Below are 18,261 nucleotides of genomic sequence, written 5' to 3'. Positions count from 1 at the left end.
TATTAGATGGGTTGAAGTAGCTTCCACTATGAAAGCCTGTTTCCGCCACTGAAAATAAGGAGTGTTTATGTTATGAATTTTATTTTTCTGTTGGATGAGGTTCTTTGAAGTGATGAGTAATATTTCAGAATAAGGTTTGAAGTCATTGTGGTCTGGGTATCTCCCTACTGTCAGAAACCTCCAAATGAATGAGAGACTGATCATATATATATATATATATATATATATATATATATATATATATATATATATATATATATATATATATATATATATATATATATATTCTTCTGATTGTGTGGAGAAAAGTTATAGAAACGGATGTTAAGTTACTGCTTCAAGAACAAGAATCAATTCCTGGTCAAATTAGATGCATATTTTAGTTTAATTACCAATATGCATCATCTGTGGTCGCGCAGTCCAGACATGTCTAAACACGTCACCTCATCATCAGAGATCGACTGGAACACGGAAACGAGCGGCACGTGGTGGGAACGGGGCTTTAACGCATGCGTTTGAGTTTTGACGCGTCCGGCGTTCCGTACAGCGTGGCGCGGTTACCATTCCGCAGCGTCGCGTGATTTTGAATTCGCAGACAAGACATGAACATAGAGCTCGGCCTGCCGGGGGCGGGGCGAGTCACAGCCCCTACTTACGATTGGTCAAATGAACAGCGGAAGTGTTATCCGACTGATCAGAACGACGGCGGACTTTTAGTTTTTAACGAGTGAAACAGTCGTTTACGGTTTTCATGTTCTATCTCTCGGTTAAATTAACATTTAATGGATTCCTCTTCCTATCGCGCGCCAGAACGTCGCGTGCTGTGAATGTAGCCCCGCCCACTCGACGCCGGAGTTTCGCTCCTGTGAACGAGCGCTTCCTTTCTACGCACGGCGCTTCCGGTTCTTTCTTTTCCTCCGGTGCGACCTAAGAACAGTCGCACATGCCCATCTCTCCCACAACATCTAAAATGCCCACTAAGATCCTGCCTGAAGTCGAGCAGAACACATCAATGGAGGACGTGGAGAGCGGCCTGCAGCTGCTGAAGGTGAGAGGAGCTCGCGAGCGAATGCTAATCACAAACAAACACAAACAGAGGCACGCTGATGCTAATCACACAAACACGTCGCTCCCGTCTCGACACAGACCCTCTCAGAGCCGGCTGGGTCGATGGCTCTTCTGTCTTACTCGGCTCTGATTTCAAACAGCGCACTTTTGCTGTTCTTTGGTTTCTTTCCTCTCTATAGACACTCTGCTCACGTGGAGTCGAAATATGTGACGTATGTAGCATCTGCGGTCACGTGGGATTAGCATGACCACCAACAGCACGTGTGTGTGTGTGTGTGTGTGTGTTTATCGAAATACCAGGAATATTCACTACATCCTGTATTAATTAAACATCAAACAAGAATCAACTTTTAGAATCAACATTTAATCATCAATCCTCTCACGAACATGTCTTTATAACTCTGTACGTTGTGTATGTTGTCTGTTTATCACACAGTTAACAGAAGCACATAAGGGATGTTATAGACTGAATTTGAAACAATCAAAATGTACAGAGGTCTTTTTTTAGTAGTGACTGACAGAACAACTGTTAAAAAGACTTATTCAGAATAAAGTCACCTGGAAACGGCTTTATTTTTCTCTGTCGTAGCGGTTTGCTGCTAGATGAACCTCAAGTGAGCCCCGTCTTTGTTTTTCTCCAGAAAAAGAAAAAGAAAATGAAAGAAAAGGCTGAGGCAGAAGAGTGTGTTTCCCCGGCTCCTAAGAAGAGGAAGGCTGAGAAGATGTCCACCGAGATCACGGACATGAACGGGAACACGGACACACACCAGCTCAAGGTAACGAAGGCTTTATTGTGATCTCAGGTAAAAGGTCATTGTCCTGGAGCGCCCGTCGTTTACTCGCATCTCTGCACAGCTGAAGAAGAGAAAGAAGGCACACGTGGAGGAGGTGATGGGCAGCGGAGAGACTCCTAACACCCGAGGGACGGCTGTAGTAGACACCCCTGCTCCGTCCAGCGAGGACTCGGACAGCGACCGGGAGAAGGTGTGTGCTCGAGTGGGCCTGGGCTGAAGATCCTCGGCTTGACCCTGAGCTCGGTGCTGAGCGTATCAAGACACGGGGCAGACAACTTCACACAGCCTAGTCAATTGAGAAAAAATTATCCAAAAATGATTGCGAAAAAAAATCCAGTCATAACCACAGCGTAATTTTTTTTGCGTTTCTGAGCAACATGACGGTGATTCAGGTTTAAATGATTCGGTTGAATCACGATGACTTCCTGCCGCCCACCGCTTTCCATCCCACCTTCACACTTCTAGAAACAATTCTTTTGTAAAGGTTAAAACTCGGTTAGAACTTACTGAAATGTAAATTTCTATCAGCGTGAACTAACCTTCACACAGAACATGAGGAGCTGTCCTTCAGCACTCCTTAAGATAACACTAACACACTCCTCCTTGAACGGAGGCTATCGTTCAGAAGATCATGTTCACATTAATCTGTAAAAGCGTTCAGAGCCGAGGTCAAATGACACTCTCTTTAGGGTTAAAAACTTGTAGGACGCCACCTGCTGTGAAGATCTGGGCTCAGAATCCGCTCTGCTTCATCTCCGCTCCGCTGACCTCTGATGACCTGATTGTTTGTTTAGGAAACTCCGGAGCAGAAAGAAGGAGCCTTCTCCAACTTCCGGATCTCCCAGAACACCATCAAACTGCTGCAGGGTAACGCCGCTCACCGCCTCGAGCACGTCTCCCAAACACACCCTGACTTTTACAGCAAATGTTTTTCCTGTCTTTTAGCCCGTGGCGTTTCGTATCTCTTTGACATCCAAGTGAAGACCTTTAACTCTGTGTACGACGGGAAGGATGTGGTGGCTCAGGCCAGGACCGGCACGGGGAAGACCTTCTCGTTTGCGGTTCCTCTGGTGGAGAAGCTTCAGTCCGGAGCTGAGGACCGCAGGAAAGGCCGCGCCCCAAAGGTGTGTGTGTGTGTGTGTGTGTGTGTGTGAGATGAACACGCTCTGTGGCCTCACGCTGTAGATGAGTGCTGCTGTCCTTCACGGCAAAAAAGTTTTACTAGTCATTTTATAGTGCATCTATGTATTTAACTTTCTAGAAGCGAGATGCGTCCATACCTAGTGAAATCACTTAAAGGAACGGCTGCCTCCCTCTAGTGGCACACAAAGGAATCACTAAATGTAGCTAAATTAAAATAGAAAACAATACATTTAATTTTTTAATCGTTGAATGAAGGGTTGTTGTTTTTACATGCAGTGCAGGTAATTAGTTTTTAATTGACGTGTATATAAACACAGTGCAGTGATGGTCTTCAAACTCTATGATATTAAGGTGACCATAAATCTTCATATTAGGAGTCAAACTGACTTTTAAATGAATAATTTGATACCATGCACTTACTGTGTGTATCCTTGTTTTGTGTGTGTGCGCGTGTGTGTGTCCTCACAGGTGCTGGTCCTGGCTCCGACTCGAGAGCTGGCCATCCAGGTGGCCAAAGACTTCAAAGACATCACCAGGAAGCTGTTTGTCACGTGCTTCTACGGAGGAAGCTCATACAACCCGCAATGTAGGGATTTAATCGCCGTCGTTGTTGTTTGAAAGGACTATTTCAGTGTAGTTGTGATCAAAAATAGAAAACATACCAAAAGAAACCTTCTTAAAGATGCGTGCTAACCTGAAGATTGTGTGCGTTCAGGCGAGGCAATCCGCAATGGCATTGACATACTGGTGGGAACGCCGGGTCGAATCCAAGACCACCTGCAGAATAACAAGCTGGACCTGTCTCAGGTGAAGCACGTGGTGCTGGACGAGGTGGACCAGATGCTGGACATGGGCTTCGCCGAGCAGGTGGAGGAGATCCTGTCCATGTCCTATCAAAGAGGTAACCCAGGCCGCTCCACACACCTCATCTTCTCAGAGAGGAGCAGGTTCTCAACTCTTGACTCTCACAGATGCGGAGGAGAAACCACAGACGCTGCTCTTCTCGGCCACCTGTCCCGCCTGGGTTTACGAGGTGGCCAAGAAATACATGCGGCCTCAGTGCTTCCATGTGGATCTCATCGGGAAGAAGACCCAGAAAGCTGCCACCACAGTCGAGGTAATGCAGCCTGAGCGCTTTAAACGGAAGTGCTTCTTAGTCCAAAGTAGAGCAGAAGTCGTTCTGGAAATGAAACCAATAACATCTTTCCTTAGCAGATTTCCTGTCTGCTGAGAATCTGAGCTCTGTTAGCAGAGCCTGTCTTTAAAAAAACTAAATTATCTAGGAGAACAATTGATGTTAAAAGAATGTTTTTCTTTATTAATGCTCTGCTTCAGACCAGTCATGTGGTTAAACTTTTCTGAACTGTTTTTGTTTCTTTATTTTGTATCCTTGTTACAGTCTAACTATAATATTACTCAGATCTTAAGTACATGTGATGTGTGTAACGACAGCACCTTAAAACAAAGCCTAGCCGTTTTCCCCGACTCTATAATATTTAGTGGTCTGCACTGATAACTGACTTGTGGTTGTTGTGGTGTGACGTTGTTTCCGTGGCGCAGCACCTGGCCATCACGTGTCACTGGTCTCAGCGGGCGTCCGTCATCGGTGATGTCATCCAGGTGTACAGCGGCAGTCACGGCCGGACCATCGTCTTCTGTGAGACCAAGAAAGACGCCACGGAGCTCTCGCTGAACTCGTCCATCAAACAGGTGCAGATAAATAACGGGATGGAGTTTGTCACTAGCTTCAAGAGCTGAGCTGGTTATATTTACTGTCTTTTAGAGTTGATCGCACAGTAGAAGTCTGAGGGAGCTCAGTAGGCTGTAGATCTGATGTGTTTTCGTCTGTGTCTGGTGTCTCAGAGCGCTCAGGCGCTGCACGGAGACATTCCCCAGAAGCAGAGAGAGGTCACGCTCAAGGGCTTCAGGAGCGGCGCCTTCGAGGTGTTGGTGGCCACTAACGTGGCGGCCCGAGGCCTGGACATCCCTGAGGTGGACCTGGTCATTCAGTGCTCTCCTCCAAACGTACGCCACTGCTCTTTGTTGATCTCCTCCACTCGCTAATTCAGTTCTTGTTCTTTTGTTTGCACGTCTGGAGAGCCGCTTGTTTTCATGAGTACTTCAGCTTGATTGTACTGTTCTTTTCTTCGGTCTCAGCTGATGGGATGTTTCTTTTAAGCTCTCTTTAACAGTTTCAGCTTGTGTTGTGAATGCAGGATGTGGAATCGTACATCCACCGATCCGGACGGACTGGCAGAGCCGGAAGAACAGGCATCTGCATCTGTTTTTACCAGCGTAAAGAGGAGGGCCAGCTCAAGTTTGTGGAGCAGAAAGCGGTAAGATGCTCTCGGTGTGTGTTGAACAACAAATGATAGAGGAAGCGTGTGATCAGTCAGATGTCACACACAAGATATGTCTGAATTTTAAAAAATGACAAAACTACTCAGAACACCTTGAAGTCGTCCTAATGTAGTTCTTAGCGTATTACTAATCAAACATGAAGTAGGAAATGTACAAAGTATATACATGGATTGTAATGTTGTGTATTTCTACAAATATAGCAGATTTTAATATAGAGGTCGTTTGTGAGCGGGTGTCCTGACTCGAGCCAGAGTAGTGTTTGTTGTGAATGAGCTCCGATGTGACGGGTGCTCTAACGTGTGTCTTGTTCACCTGCTCCAGGGAATCACCTTCAAACGGGTCGGGGTCCCAACAGCCAAAGACATCATCCAGTCGTCCAGTAAAGACGCCATGAGGTCCGAGTGGTTCAGATGAATTAGCAGGCAGGTGAAGGCTCTGGCTGAACGTGTGCTTCTGTGGGCAGGTTCCTGGACTCGGTGCCGGAGGTGGCCGTGGGGTATTTCCGTGAGGCAGCGCGGGAGCTGATCCTCCAGCGTGGGGCCGAGGAGGCGCTGGCCGCGGCCCTCGCTCACATCTCAGGGGCCACCAACCTAGAGCAGAGGTCCCTCATCAGCTCAGAAGCCGTACGTCAACCTCAGATAACCCTTCATACAGCACTACTGATCTACTGATGAGAGTCAGGAACCCAACAAGGACTCTGTGGAAACCTTTATTAAATGGTTAAGGGTGCCTTTAGTGAAACGTGGGTTGCAAGGAAACCCTTTTTAAGCTTTACTTAAAGTTAAGGCTGTCACTTAAGTATTTCCCTTAAGTGCTGTTACAAAGTCCTTAGTAACCGTTTCATCTTGATAAATTTAAGGGATCAGATTTCTTCCTTTATGTCTTTGGTCAGCAGAGGGCATAGAAACAAAGCTTGTTTCCTCGGTAACGACTGAATACAAAACAATGCAGAAACACAGCTTGTTTATTCATGTTTTACAACATAAAATACAAACCAGAGTTTATAAATATACGCACGCGTTTAGTTTAAGCACCTAGATGTGGGTGACGGTTAAGACGTTTGTTGCAACGCTCTTAAAGAAATCCCTTACCTCAGGGAATGTTTTCCCCTTGGGGATACTTAAAGCCAGTCTTGATGAAATCTGTGTTCTCTCAGGGGTTTACCACCTTGGTAATGAACTGCTCTCAAGAAATGCACAGCATCAGTTACGCCTGGCGCAGCCTGAAGGAGCAGCTCGGGGAGGGCATCGATGAGCACATCAAACGCATGACCTTCCTCAAGGACAAGATGGTACGTGAAGATCAGAAAACATGACCAAAAAATAGCTAAACCGAAGGAGCATCTTTTATGTGATTGCCTGACTCTCAGTAAATATAAATTAGGCTTGTAATAACCCCTTTTTATTCTGTGCTGTGAAAAAGCCCACGCTATTAAACCTCCAGTTCTCCTTGAAGTATCGTGCAGATAAATATTTAATTGCCCTAAATAAATCGAAAGCATGAAGTAGAAGCACGCACACGATGTTGCAAGACCTTATCAGAATGAATACTCTGAAATATTAATGTGCAATAAATGCATGCACATTTTGATATGTAAAGTCCAAGGACTCTAGAAGTGACACTCGTGGTGAACACACGCAGCTCTTCTTACAAAGACGCTTGAGCTTCAGCTACAGACTGGAGCATTCAATCAATAATGGGTTTAGTTTCAGGGCTTGATTTCTGACCTGTCCTGTGTGTGTGTTTCTCTCAGGGTGTGTGTTTCGACGTCCCAGTCAACAAAGTGAAAGAGTTGCAGGTACGTGGATGCGCTTGTGAAGCGACGCCGCAGGACGTGTCCGTACACACGCGGCGTCTTTCCCAAGCCTTTGAGCGTGTCGTGTTTCGCTGACTCGGCTCGGTCTCCGTGTGTCTGCAGGATCGGTGGAAGGACTGCCGGCGCTGGCAGCTGAGCGTGGCCACAGAGCTCCCCGAGATGGAGCAGAATGATCGCTACTGTGGAGACTTCGGGGGCCGCGGCGGGGGACGAGGACGACGCTCCTCCGGCTTCAGAGGAAACGGCTCCGGCGGCAGAAGAGGAGGAGGAGGAGGAAGAGGAGGTGGTGGTGGAGGAGGAGGAGGAGGCAATCATAAACGCTTCAGCTCAGCCTTCCATTACTAATCTGGACTCTGTCATGTTTTTACTCCTCTCCTGCAACATCAGATACGCTGATTGCTTTTTCTTGCAGTTAAGCTAATAGTACCGTCTGTCCCGCTGATATTAAAGTGGTGTTTGATCGACAGTGCAGCTGTTTCATTGAAAGCAATCAAATTATGCGCTAAGTTAACCGTCCGACTGAGTCAGAAAGCGATTATAAGCTCTTAAAAGAGAGAAGCCTGTGATTCAGTGCACGTGACTGAAGTTCATTATTCAGCTGAACGCTTGTTTGGGAATAAAGGCCATACACCGTTTAATCCAAAGCATAAACTCAAGATTTATTGAAAGATCCGGCAAACATATAATAATAGCTAATATCTTCTTTGGGTAACTTATGGCACTGGTATTAGTGACCAAGAAGCTGCCCTTTTTGCATAATTTACTACAGCTCAAAATCACTCAGGCAGAGTTTCACTGTCCATTAACATGCTTGTTAATTACGATGCTTTTCCTTCAGTTTCACTGCAAAAAAAAAAAAACAGATGTAGAAACATGCCCGTGCTCTCAGTGGGGTTAGTCGTGTAGAGCTGCTGAGGTATTGTGAACGTTACAGTCCGTGTGGAAGGAGTACTCCATCGTCTCGCCTGAAAGCAGAGGAGAGCACATCTCATACAGGACACTTCATTAAGAATCATCAGGTGGACAACACGGTTTCGTTGAGATGTTTCTTACACAGGCATCCCATCCACGTGGAGTTTGTCCTCCAGCCCCTGTCGCTCTCGTACGAGGGGCTCCAGTGCTCCAGGTTCTTCAGGTGGTCCACGATCTGCAGGACAAACACAACATCATTCAGGGAGCCAGAAAAGAGCTGTCCGTTACGAAGCCGCAGCTGAAGGAGTTCAGGAAGGCCATGTCTTGTGGCATACACACAAAAACAGCAATTCTATTATATAGATGTTTTGAAGATTGCTGGTAAAGATGAACTTCCACAGGGTGGAAAAAATGATGGCAGAATGGTTGATGGACAGTAATGCATGTTTTATGTAAACGGGAAACCCAAATAGAAAACATTTAAAGTGAATACTATAGTATTTTTAACCGTAGTAAAGTACAGTACTTGAATCAATGTGTTAATTCTGTTGCTGTGGTAAAATAACTAGCACATTTTACCCAGTACTGTACTAAAATTATATAGTATTTATTGCTGATAGTGTATTAATACTACAGTATGCTGTAGTGTTCATTAAGTGTTGTAAATACTAAGCATATATACAGCATCCTGGCTTCATAACCTGTTCCACAGCTTTCTAGTGTCCCAAGGAACCACTCGTGATCACCTGAAAAATATCAGCTTTGTCATTCAAGACAGCAGAGGGTTATCGCCGAGACTGTTTTTTTAGTTTGGTGTAGCTTTGTGCATCAGCTTCTCCAGCGTTCACGTACAAGAGACAGCTGTTCCTAGCTGGAGATGGTTTCATGCGAGTCATCTTTGGTGTCCTGAGATCTCGAGTCGAACCCTAACCCATGTTTGGCTGCGGTCCCTCAGAGATCTTACCTTCAGCACAGCTTCTGTCTGCTCGTGCTCGTCCGTCTTGTTCAGCTGCAGGCCTGTGGAGGTCACAGGTTAGTCACTTGTAAACCTCGCTAGTCTTAATGGGCCCAGACGAGCGCAGTTACCCTGCGAGTAGCTGAGGAGCGCTCTGTCCTCCTCGACGCTCTTGGCTTCAGCCGCGCCGCTGCCTCGCTCATCCGTCAGCTTCCAGAAGGCCTCTGCATACATACGACAAATATGTATTATAATGGGGAAGGCAGTAAGGGTTTCAGGATGTCGGCGGTGGTTGGTTCACACCTGTAAATCTCTCCAGAGGGATGTTCCTTTGAGTCTGTGGAGGTGTAGCTGCTCTGCTGTCACTATCCAAGCACCTTAAAGCTGAAGAGAAGCCCCATCACTGAGAATAATCTTTAGGAACACAACATGCGCAGATGTGAAATCTAGATGGATTAAATAATATCCCAGATACCTTTGCGTCTCTTGACAGTTTTGCTGTGTGGAAGGAGAATATAAACTCTGAAAGCGTTGTGGCCTTTCTTGATGCTCTTGTCCTGAAGCTCTTTGACGTCTGTCAGGGAGTTGAGCGCACAGCGGAAGTTGGCTTTCCATGTCTTGGGATCAGGTTTGTCTACGCCGGGTTTGTATCGCCCTGAAATCCACGAGAAGAGAACTAGTCTTCACTACAGGTCAAGGTTTAGCTCCTCTTTTAAACGTGTTTAGTAAAATCACAAGTAATATAACGGCAGTGTTGAATGAGCATCTGGACGATTAAAAGTTTTGGGGAAAATCTCAGTGTTAGCAGTTACAGAAATTAAAATCAGGCACATACCACAATTACAAATGTAAATATATTAAAATAAAAGCACATTTATTTTTAATATACCACACAGTTTTAGCAAGTTTTTTTTCAAAATAGGACAACATGTCTAGTCCGACTGGGATGTTGAATGTGAAGGTTTTGTGTTTCTCTTCAAGATCATGTAGTCAAAAATAAATCTTTTGGAAAAGCATCATCTAATTTCGATATTTTTTATCAAATAAAAAGACATTCAGTGACTTCAGTGTACATATAATAATAATAATAATAATTGTTAATAACTGTAACAAACTATACAGTATGCCAGCATATGCATAAGTGTTCAAAGCCTTTGCAATGTATGCATATTTATTTAACCTTTATTCATTCATCACACACACACACACACACACACACACACACACTAAGTCATTTACACTGTCTGACACAGCTGTGTTTAAAACTGGGCGTCCGGTCAGAGGAGAACTGACCCCAAGGTTTTTTTTCTCCCTTCTGTATGGATGGGGTTTTGTTTCCTCTGGCTTTTGATTTTATCACAGAGCTTGTTTCTGCATTTAATAATTCGTTTAGTGCTTTGATATAATCTGTATAGTTAAAACACATATAAATCTATAAATAAAAGTGAAAGTGCTTTGGCATTGTGATCATTACCTGACGACGAAAAAAAGATCTATTTGAAAATGGAAAACTTTGCGATTACGTTTCCATTATCGAGAAACACATGATATGAACCGCTTCCCGTCTGTTTGATTTGTTTGTATCGCTGTCCTTTTGATAATCTTAATCTCCCCGGGTGATCTCTCCTGGTTAGCGGTGCTGTGATCACAGAGACCCGTCTGTACCTGTGTGGATGGCCCAGTTTCGAAACAGAGTGGCGTCCTTGTCGATGTTCCAGCCGTGCCGGGCTGCGTGCTTCCAGGGAATCTGGAAAACTCTGGCAGCCTGCAGTTTGATGCAAATATATTTAAACAGACTGACATGAGTTTAACTCTTCACCGGGGAAGATGTAAAGCTAAAACACTTAATGAGGCTGGTTCACGATCTAAATGTCGTCGATGGTCTTTAAACCGAGCTGAGCTGCAGGATGTACGGTCGTTAACGCTCTTTTCTTAGATTCTCTGGCTCTGACACGATCTGTCCTGTTAAAATCTAAACAACGGCTCTGACCTGGTCCAGCCACACGACCCCAGGGTATCCTCCGGAGTCGATCTGCTCCTCCAGCCACGGCCTCAGACGCAGACGTCCCTGATGCATCTCTGAGTCTGCCGGACAGACCTCGTGTGCTTCAGAAGAGTCTCTGTACCATCACACACACACACACACACACACACACTCAGATTACAGCCGAGGCTCCTCGTACCTGCACCAACAGGTTTGGAGGCTTTCCTTACAACCGTGGGACGGTTTCTGTGGTAGAGAGGAACCCGGCTCGACCCGCCCCGTGCAGCGAACACCGACCCGGTGGAGGAACACGTCAGTGCAGTCACTCACATTAATGACAGGATAGCTGGAGAAGCTCCTAAACAACTCAGCTTCAGCTGATGAAAGTATTTATCTTTGTACGGCCGTACTGTGGGGCTTCTGCGCTGTTACTGTAATTGTGGTAAAATGGCCTTAAGAGTTACACTTCAGGTTTTTATCAGACGCTCGTTGTGTTCCTTACAGCATTTTTGTGCTTCGCCTGGTTTCCTGTGAACTTCACTGAGCCGTTTATGCATCTCAGGTATTTTCCAATGAAACAATTATTGGCCTGGCTCCTCTCACAGCCAAGTCAATCCAGATAGCTTGTTCTGAATAAAAATTCCAGCAAACATGGAATGAATGTCAAAACAGTCCTTTTCTCAACTATGTTGGCACCTGATTAAACATTAAGAACATTGTGAATCAGGCCTATAGATTAAAACCAACTGGACATGTTAACCTTTATTATACATCAATTAAATTAAATAACAAGTGGATTTAGGAGTCTTACATAATACACACATTCATCAGATTTTGATCTTTTTTCATTTAGATTCATTTAGATTGTAAGAGCCAACAAATGTGTACATGATGCCAAGATGCATTAAATATGCACTATATATATATATATATATATATATATATATATATATATATATATATATATATATATATATATATATAGATGAAATTAGAATGTATTGTATTGCATAAAATAGAAAGACTGTTTGTAGGAACTAGTAGAGCAGATGTTACAATCTGTACTCAAATATAACGTGAGTAATCTCAGTCAGGTATTCAGAGAGATGAGTGATTACACACACAGACACACACACACTCACACACACACACACACACACACACACACACACACACACACACACACACACACACACACACACACACACACACACACACACACACACACACACACACACACACACACACACACACACACACACACACACACACACACACACACACACACACACACACACACACACACACACACACACACACACACACACACACACACACACACACACACACACACACACACACACACACACACACACACACACACACACACACACACACTCACACACACACACACACACACACACACACACACACACACACACACACACACACACACACACACACACACACACACACACACACACACACACACACACACACACACACACACACACACACACACACACACACACACACACACACACACACACACACACACACACACACACACACACACACACACACACACACACACACACACACACACACACACACACACACACACACACTCACACACACACACACACACACACACTTACACACACACACACACACACACACACTCACACACACACACACACACACACACACACACACACACACACACACACACACACACACACACACACTCACACACACACACACACACACACACACACACACACACACACACACACACACACACACACACACACACACACACACACACACACACACTCACACACACACACACACTCACGTGCAGAAGAGAAATGAAGTATTTTCAGGAATGTGATAAACAGGCTCATAATGACTGTAATTATGTAACAATGTAGTTTGTGGAGCTGGTCGGACAGCTACACACATCATATTAGAGTCTTCTGAATCGACAAGAACTGCTCAATCAGAAAGAAGACATGAAGTTTGAAATCCACACATTCACAATAAAAATCAGTTTGTAGTTCATTAAAACAAAGGTGTTGCTGTTGACGTCCCTCAGCTCTGGTTGATCAGACACAGTATCGGATCACACGAGCAGAGGAGGACGTCACACACTCACTCACACACCTATACACACACTCATTTTCCCAGAATGCAATATTACACCCCCACGGCAGTCTCAACCCTCGCAATCCTCTGAACCTGAAGATGATCGCTGGGATTGTTCTGTCAGTTTTTAGTAGTCAGAAACCCAGAATGGTTCTCTTTTGTTTAGTCATTCAAAGCAGACTGTTTCAGTCATTGTTTATCTGGACCGTCTTCAGCAATCACCACAAACAAGTAAAGAAGAAGTGATCCAGTAGATAAAACCCTGATCAAAACAGAGCTAGTCAAGCTCAAATGATTGGGTATTGCTTGGTGGTTTACACATAGATTTACTTTAGCGCTGCTGACTGAAACGATCAAACAAGAAGAAAACCGACTGTTGTTTTCATTTAAAGTGTTTGTTCCTTTATGTATTTGCTCTGAATATCGTTTATTTTCTGTTCTGTTTCTGGTCCATGATCCAGATCAGACTAGTGGCTCGTTTCTGGGTCGTGACTCAGGAGACCTTCTGTAGTTCAGTCTGCGCTCAGCAGAGGTCCTCAGTGGATCTGTGGTTTATCTGTGTTGAGCTTCTCTGATCCATTCCCTGTGTGTGTGTGTGTGTGCGTGTGTGTAATATTATTGTTTCTTGACCATAAAATCAGCCTATGAGAATAATTTCTGAAGGATCATGTGGCACTGAAGACTGAAGTAATGATTCAGAAAATTCAGCTTCACATCACAGAAATAAATTACAGTTTAACAGATATACACAAAGAAAACAGTTATGTTAAATAGAACTTTTTCACAGTATTGCTGTTTTTTCTGTATTTCAGATCAAATAAATGCAGGCTTGGTGAACAATAGAGACTTCTTTAAAAACATTAAAACTCTTAAAGTTCAAAGATGTTTGGCTGGTGGTGTTTGTACTCCTCCTGGGCCTCCACCTCCATCTGCCACAGACCTTTTTACACATGTACGTTAGAATCCATCTAAACTATTAAAAGATCTGCTTCCAGAAGTCATAGATCCTATTTTGAACATTATTAATTCATCATTGTCATTAGGATATGTTCCCAAAACCTTTAAACTGGCTGTAATTAAGCCTCTTATTAAGAAACCACATCTTGATCCCAAAGACTTAGTAAATTACAGACCAATCTCTAATCTCCCTTTTCTGTCAAAGATACTAGAAAAGGTAGTATCCTCACAACTGTATTCCTTTTTAGAAAAAAATGGTGTCTGTGAGGATTATCAGGTTTCAGACCGTACCATAGTACTGAGACTGCTCTCATTAGAGTTACTAATGACCTGCTTCTATCATCGGATCGTGGTTTTATCTCGTTATTAGTGCTATTAGATCTTAGCGCAGCATTCGATACTATCGATCACAACATTCTCTTGGATAGACTAGAAAACTATGTTGGCATTAGAGGAAGTGCCTTAGCATGGTTTAAATCATATCTATCTGACCGCTATCAGTTTGTAGCATTAAATGAGGAGGTATCATATCAATCACAAGTGAAATATGGAGTTCCTCAAGGCTCAGTGCTAGGACCGTTACTTTTCAACCTGTACATGTTACCTCTGGGAGATATTATCAGGAGTCATGGTGTTAGCTTTCACTGCTATGCTGATGATACTCAGCTCTATATTTCAGCGCAGCCTGGTGATACACACCAAACTGAGAATCTAACAGAATGCATAGTCGATATAAAAAACTGGATGATGAGTAACTTCCTAATTCCTAATGTCTTGTTTCCCAGCTGCAGTCACATTACACTCCTCAGATTCATGCGTGGTTCATCCGTCCACCTGAAGCGTGTCGAGCTGAGAGCAGGTGAGGCTCTGTGTTCAACATGGCATCTATTCAACGAACAAGCCTTAGTCCGCTCATCAGGAACGACAAGCGAGGTTCAGAGAGAGAAAACGGGTTTTTCAAAAAGAAAGGTATATGTTTATTCACGAAGCTTCCTTTGATGTGAAGAACCTCTGTCTGATACTCAATACAACAGGTTACGTTCTTCACAATTAAATATGTAATTTTTTGTCCAGATATAGATCTTGAATTTGTAGCAAATATGCTAGCATGATCTGATTGTCTAACTGTGCTAGCGGACTTTAAACACTAGCACCGCGTCTGATAGAAGATAACTGGTTCATAATGACGAGATCTTCCTAATACTGTACAGATGCAGCATCTTCAGAAGAAGAAGGAGGAGGTCACCAGAACATCCTGCCTTTTAAAAACAGGCTAAAAGGCAGTGCAGTTTGACTATAAGCTTTAATTCTACTATTTCAATGCCTGACACGGCCTTACTTAGTCAATATTAAAGATGAATTTAACGTTATGTAGATTGATTTTCTGCGGAAAACACAGCAAATGACAAAACATCAACTTTAGCTGGGGTTTTAGAGGCAGGTTCACCTTAAATCAAGTTTATGAAGCTAATCAGGTTCATTATGTAGAAGGACTGAGAATACTGCTCTGTGGAAAGTGCTGAAAATGATACAGTCTTAAGGGCTTTTAGGTCACCGGCAGGATGAAGATCATTTCTAATGTATTCATGTTGTGTCTCATTGATTGTTTAAAGTCACTGCATATTGCAGTCTGTTTATACATTTTTGTGTTTAATCTTTAAGAATGATGCATTTTCAGTGAATAATTGCTTCCTGTATGGAATTTTTCTATTACATTTATATATACATAAATATACACAGTACACATACATATATTATGTAAACTAAAACTTTTATTGTAGATGAAACAACAATTAATAGTTTGACAGCACTAGTTAATATGTAATATATGTTTTAATATGTAAATATATATATTTAAATGAATATATTTACATTAGCTTTAATATGTAAGTACTAATAATGCTAATATCCCCTTAATATTCATGCTAATAATAATCAACCACTGAATAGTGAGAACTGGACACTAATGTGTTACCTGTATTCTTATTATCTACAGTCTATACACAGCAATAAGTTCAATTACATAAGAAGAAACTGTAATGAAATTACAGTAAAAAAAAAGTGTAATTCTTTTCTTTACTTCTAAACCAGATGAATACGTTACTTTAAATGAGTCTACCTCCCTACTAATTACTTTATTACTTAATCACTCACATCAACACTACAGTAATCAAGTAATATGACTTAAGTATTTTACAGCCCTGTGGTTGAGTAAATCAATCATCTTTACTCTGAGATTCAGAAAGTTTCTGTTCTTCAGGACGTCCTTGAGAGAGAAAGAGGAGATATTCAGCAGAGAACAGCATCCAGTTATATCTACTGTCTCTGTTTCTATCCGGTCTGCACGGCACAGTTAATACAGCTCTATCACTTCCTCAACAGACAGCTACACATCAGAAAGGGTTATGCTCGTAATTCTAATGACTGAAGTGGTTTGGACAGACCACACGTGTTTGGATATGTGTTCAGAACTGCTGTATAAAGAAAAACACAATAACCATCAAACAATCACACCCAAAATACATGCTTCTGTTTACATTAAACATGTGTGTGTGCTCCGTGTATACACACAGAGAGAAGAGCGAGGAGACCTGAGGAAGTCTAGAGTCGAGGTGAGGAGATGTTTTTCATCTGCATCAGAAAGACCTGGGTCTGGAAATCCCATGTTTAGCTCTCCAGGATCAGGTGAGCCATCTTTAGTGTCTGTTTTTCCCCCTGATCCAGATCCACACTTGTTCAGATTTCTGAATCTGGATGAGCAGTGCTCTACAGAGGCCCTGAAGAGACAATCCCAGTCTAATGTATTTTAGCTTTGCATTGCATTTACACAAATACTAGTGCTCCATTTCTCATGATTGTCATTCACGTTCAGTCATTTTAAAAATACCAAATCTAAATTAAATGTCTTTTTTTTTAAAACTGATTTAGATATTTGGGGATGTACTACATGCTACACAATGTTGAATATTTGGACCAGTTTTAAAGTTTTATTACATTTTTGTTGCAGAAATCCACCCTTCTGCTGGGATCAGAATAATCCCATTGTTGTGGATCAGAAGTATCTGAGTCTTACTGAATGTTTTCACATCATATCTACACAAACTGAGGAATAAATCCAACTAAAACCAAGATTGTTTTTTTTTTTTCAGATTTTTTAATGAATCCATTTTCAAGATTTCATCCAAACTGATGGCCAAAAATTGAAGGACCTCAGAAGACCTAGATCTAGATGTATTTGAGTAGGGTTGGAGACAAACTCTGCTGAGAAGTGACCTCCTGGGCAAGATTTAGAGAACATGAATGTTAAAATCACCAACCAATGAAAAAAACAAACACACACACACACACACACACACACACACATATATATATACATTTTATTAATTACATTTTTAACATGACATGGATGGTAATTACACATTTCAATCAAATCTTAAATAACAGGGCTTCAAAGCTAGTTAAAGACCTTGGGTGAAACCATTTGACAATGAGCAAGGAAAGTCTGCTTTAAAACAGTGACTAAACCACCATAAATCATTTTTTCTTTTTGAAAACTGCATCAAGCTCTCAAGGATCAACAACTGAGGTATGAATGACCTGCAAGTCTGAAGTGCACAAAACTAATTTTAAGCAATTTCAATTTAAAAGCAAACGTTAAAAGCAGCAAATTAAAAGCAAAGGAAACAGTCAGAAAAAGAAAGAAGGGGAGTTAGAGTCAGGGCGCTATCTTGTCTTGAAGATATACTTCCTGTGATGACGATCACCTTCATGATGAGAGCGCACACAGTTCAGTATAACTTCATTGTCTTTGACCACCCCGCTGACCTCAAACATACACATAGAACCACAACGATATCAAAAACATATCAGATGAAGAAGTGTTGCAGCAGGTTTTGTAGGTAAAAGATGAAGATTTCCCTCAAGCTGGATGTGAATGTCCTTCTTTCTCAGTTCCTCAAACAGTCCAGCACCTCCAGTAGAGAACACATACAGGGCTGGACAGAAGAACCGTCAGCAGGTCTGTGAAGAGCTCCTCAAGCCATCCACCTGCCAGCTTTAACTCAGCTCGAATGACATTTCATATTTTGCTTTTGAAAAATCGACTTTAACCGTGAGACTCTGA

The 18,261-nt window shown here is 42.7% G+C and overlaps 2 protein-coding genes and 1 long non-coding RNA gene across 3 annotated transcripts; 1 reads left to right on the top strand and 2 right to left on the bottom strand.

Annotated features, from left to right (window-relative positions):
- Positions 1–901: 901 nt before the first annotated feature.
- ddx21 (DEAD (Asp-Glu-Ala-Asp) box helicase 21) lies at positions 902–7,648 on the top strand. The gene is made up of 16 exons (XM_043255177.1): positions 902–1,048; positions 1,710–1,844; positions 1,924–2,052; positions 2,657–2,729; positions 2,808–2,986; positions 3,474–3,591; positions 3,721–3,906; positions 3,977–4,122; positions 4,566–4,715; positions 4,869–5,030; positions 5,222–5,341; positions 5,688–5,761; positions 5,830–5,989; positions 6,523–6,657; positions 7,120–7,164; positions 7,285–7,648. The coding sequence occupies exons 1-16, from the start codon at positions 944–946 to the stop codon at positions 7,525–7,527; spliced, it is 2,160 nt and encodes a 719-aa protein (XP_043111112.1). The 5' UTR covers positions 902–943; the 3' UTR covers positions 7,528–7,648.
- Positions 7,649–7,820: 172 nt separating this feature from the next.
- Positions 7,821–11,248, bottom strand: irf1a (interferon regulatory factor 1a). Its single transcript, XM_043255218.1, has 8 exons — positions 11,040–11,248; positions 10,715–10,814; positions 9,525–9,704; positions 9,353–9,433; positions 9,181–9,273; positions 9,059–9,111; positions 8,236–8,329; positions 7,821–8,147 (listed from the first exon to the last, which is right to left on the bottom strand). Exons 1-8 carry the CDS (start codon positions 11,124–11,126, stop codon positions 8,077–8,079), a joined length of 759 nt encoding a protein of 252 aa, XP_043111153.1. The 5' UTR covers positions 11,127–11,248; the 3' UTR covers positions 7,821–8,076.
- On the bottom strand, positions 9,903–10,708 carry LOC122356489. The gene is made up of 2 exons (XR_006252327.1): positions 10,524–10,708; positions 9,903–10,420 (listed from the first exon to the last, which is right to left on the bottom strand). It is a non-coding gene; the product is annotated as an uncharacterized LOC122356489 (long non-coding RNA).
- Positions 11,249–18,261: the final 7,013 nt, after the last annotated feature.

This window comes from Puntigrus tetrazona, chromosome 13 (assembly GCF_018831695.1).
Source record: "Puntigrus tetrazona isolate hp1 chromosome 13, ASM1883169v1, whole genome shotgun sequence".
Lineage (NCBI taxonomy): Eukaryota > Metazoa > Chordata > Actinopteri > Cypriniformes > Cyprinidae > Puntigrus > Puntigrus tetrazona.
The sequence above is the reverse complement of the archived record's forward strand: the minus strand, read 5'-3'. Positions and strand labels throughout refer to the sequence as shown.

Bases quoted from the DNA above. Each gene is read 5' to 3' on its own strand.
- irf1a (XM_043255218.1), bottom strand. From the start codon at position 11,126: ATGCATCAGGGACGTCTGCGTCTGAGGCCGTGGCTGGAGGAGCAGATC. The intron at 9,274-9,352 runs GTGTGAACCAAC...GTATGTATGCAG, and splicing joins CCCTCTGGAGAGATTTACAG to AGGCCTTCTGGAAGCTGACG. The intron at 8,148-8,235 runs GTAAGAAACATC...CTCTGCTTTCAG, and splicing joins CACGTGGATGGGATGCCTGT to GCGAGACGATGGAGTACTCC.
- ddx21 (XM_043255177.1), top strand. From the start codon at position 944: ATGCCCATCTCTCCCACAACATCTAAAATGCCCACTAAGATCCTGCCT. The intron at 1,049-1,709 runs GTGAGAGGAGCT...GTTTTTCTCCAG, and splicing joins GCGGCCTGCAGCTGCTGAAG to AAAAAGAAAAAGAAAATGAA. The intron at 5,990-6,522 runs GTACGTCAACCT...GTGTTCTCTCAG, and splicing joins CCCTCATCAGCTCAGAAGCC to GGGTTTACCACCTTGGTAAT.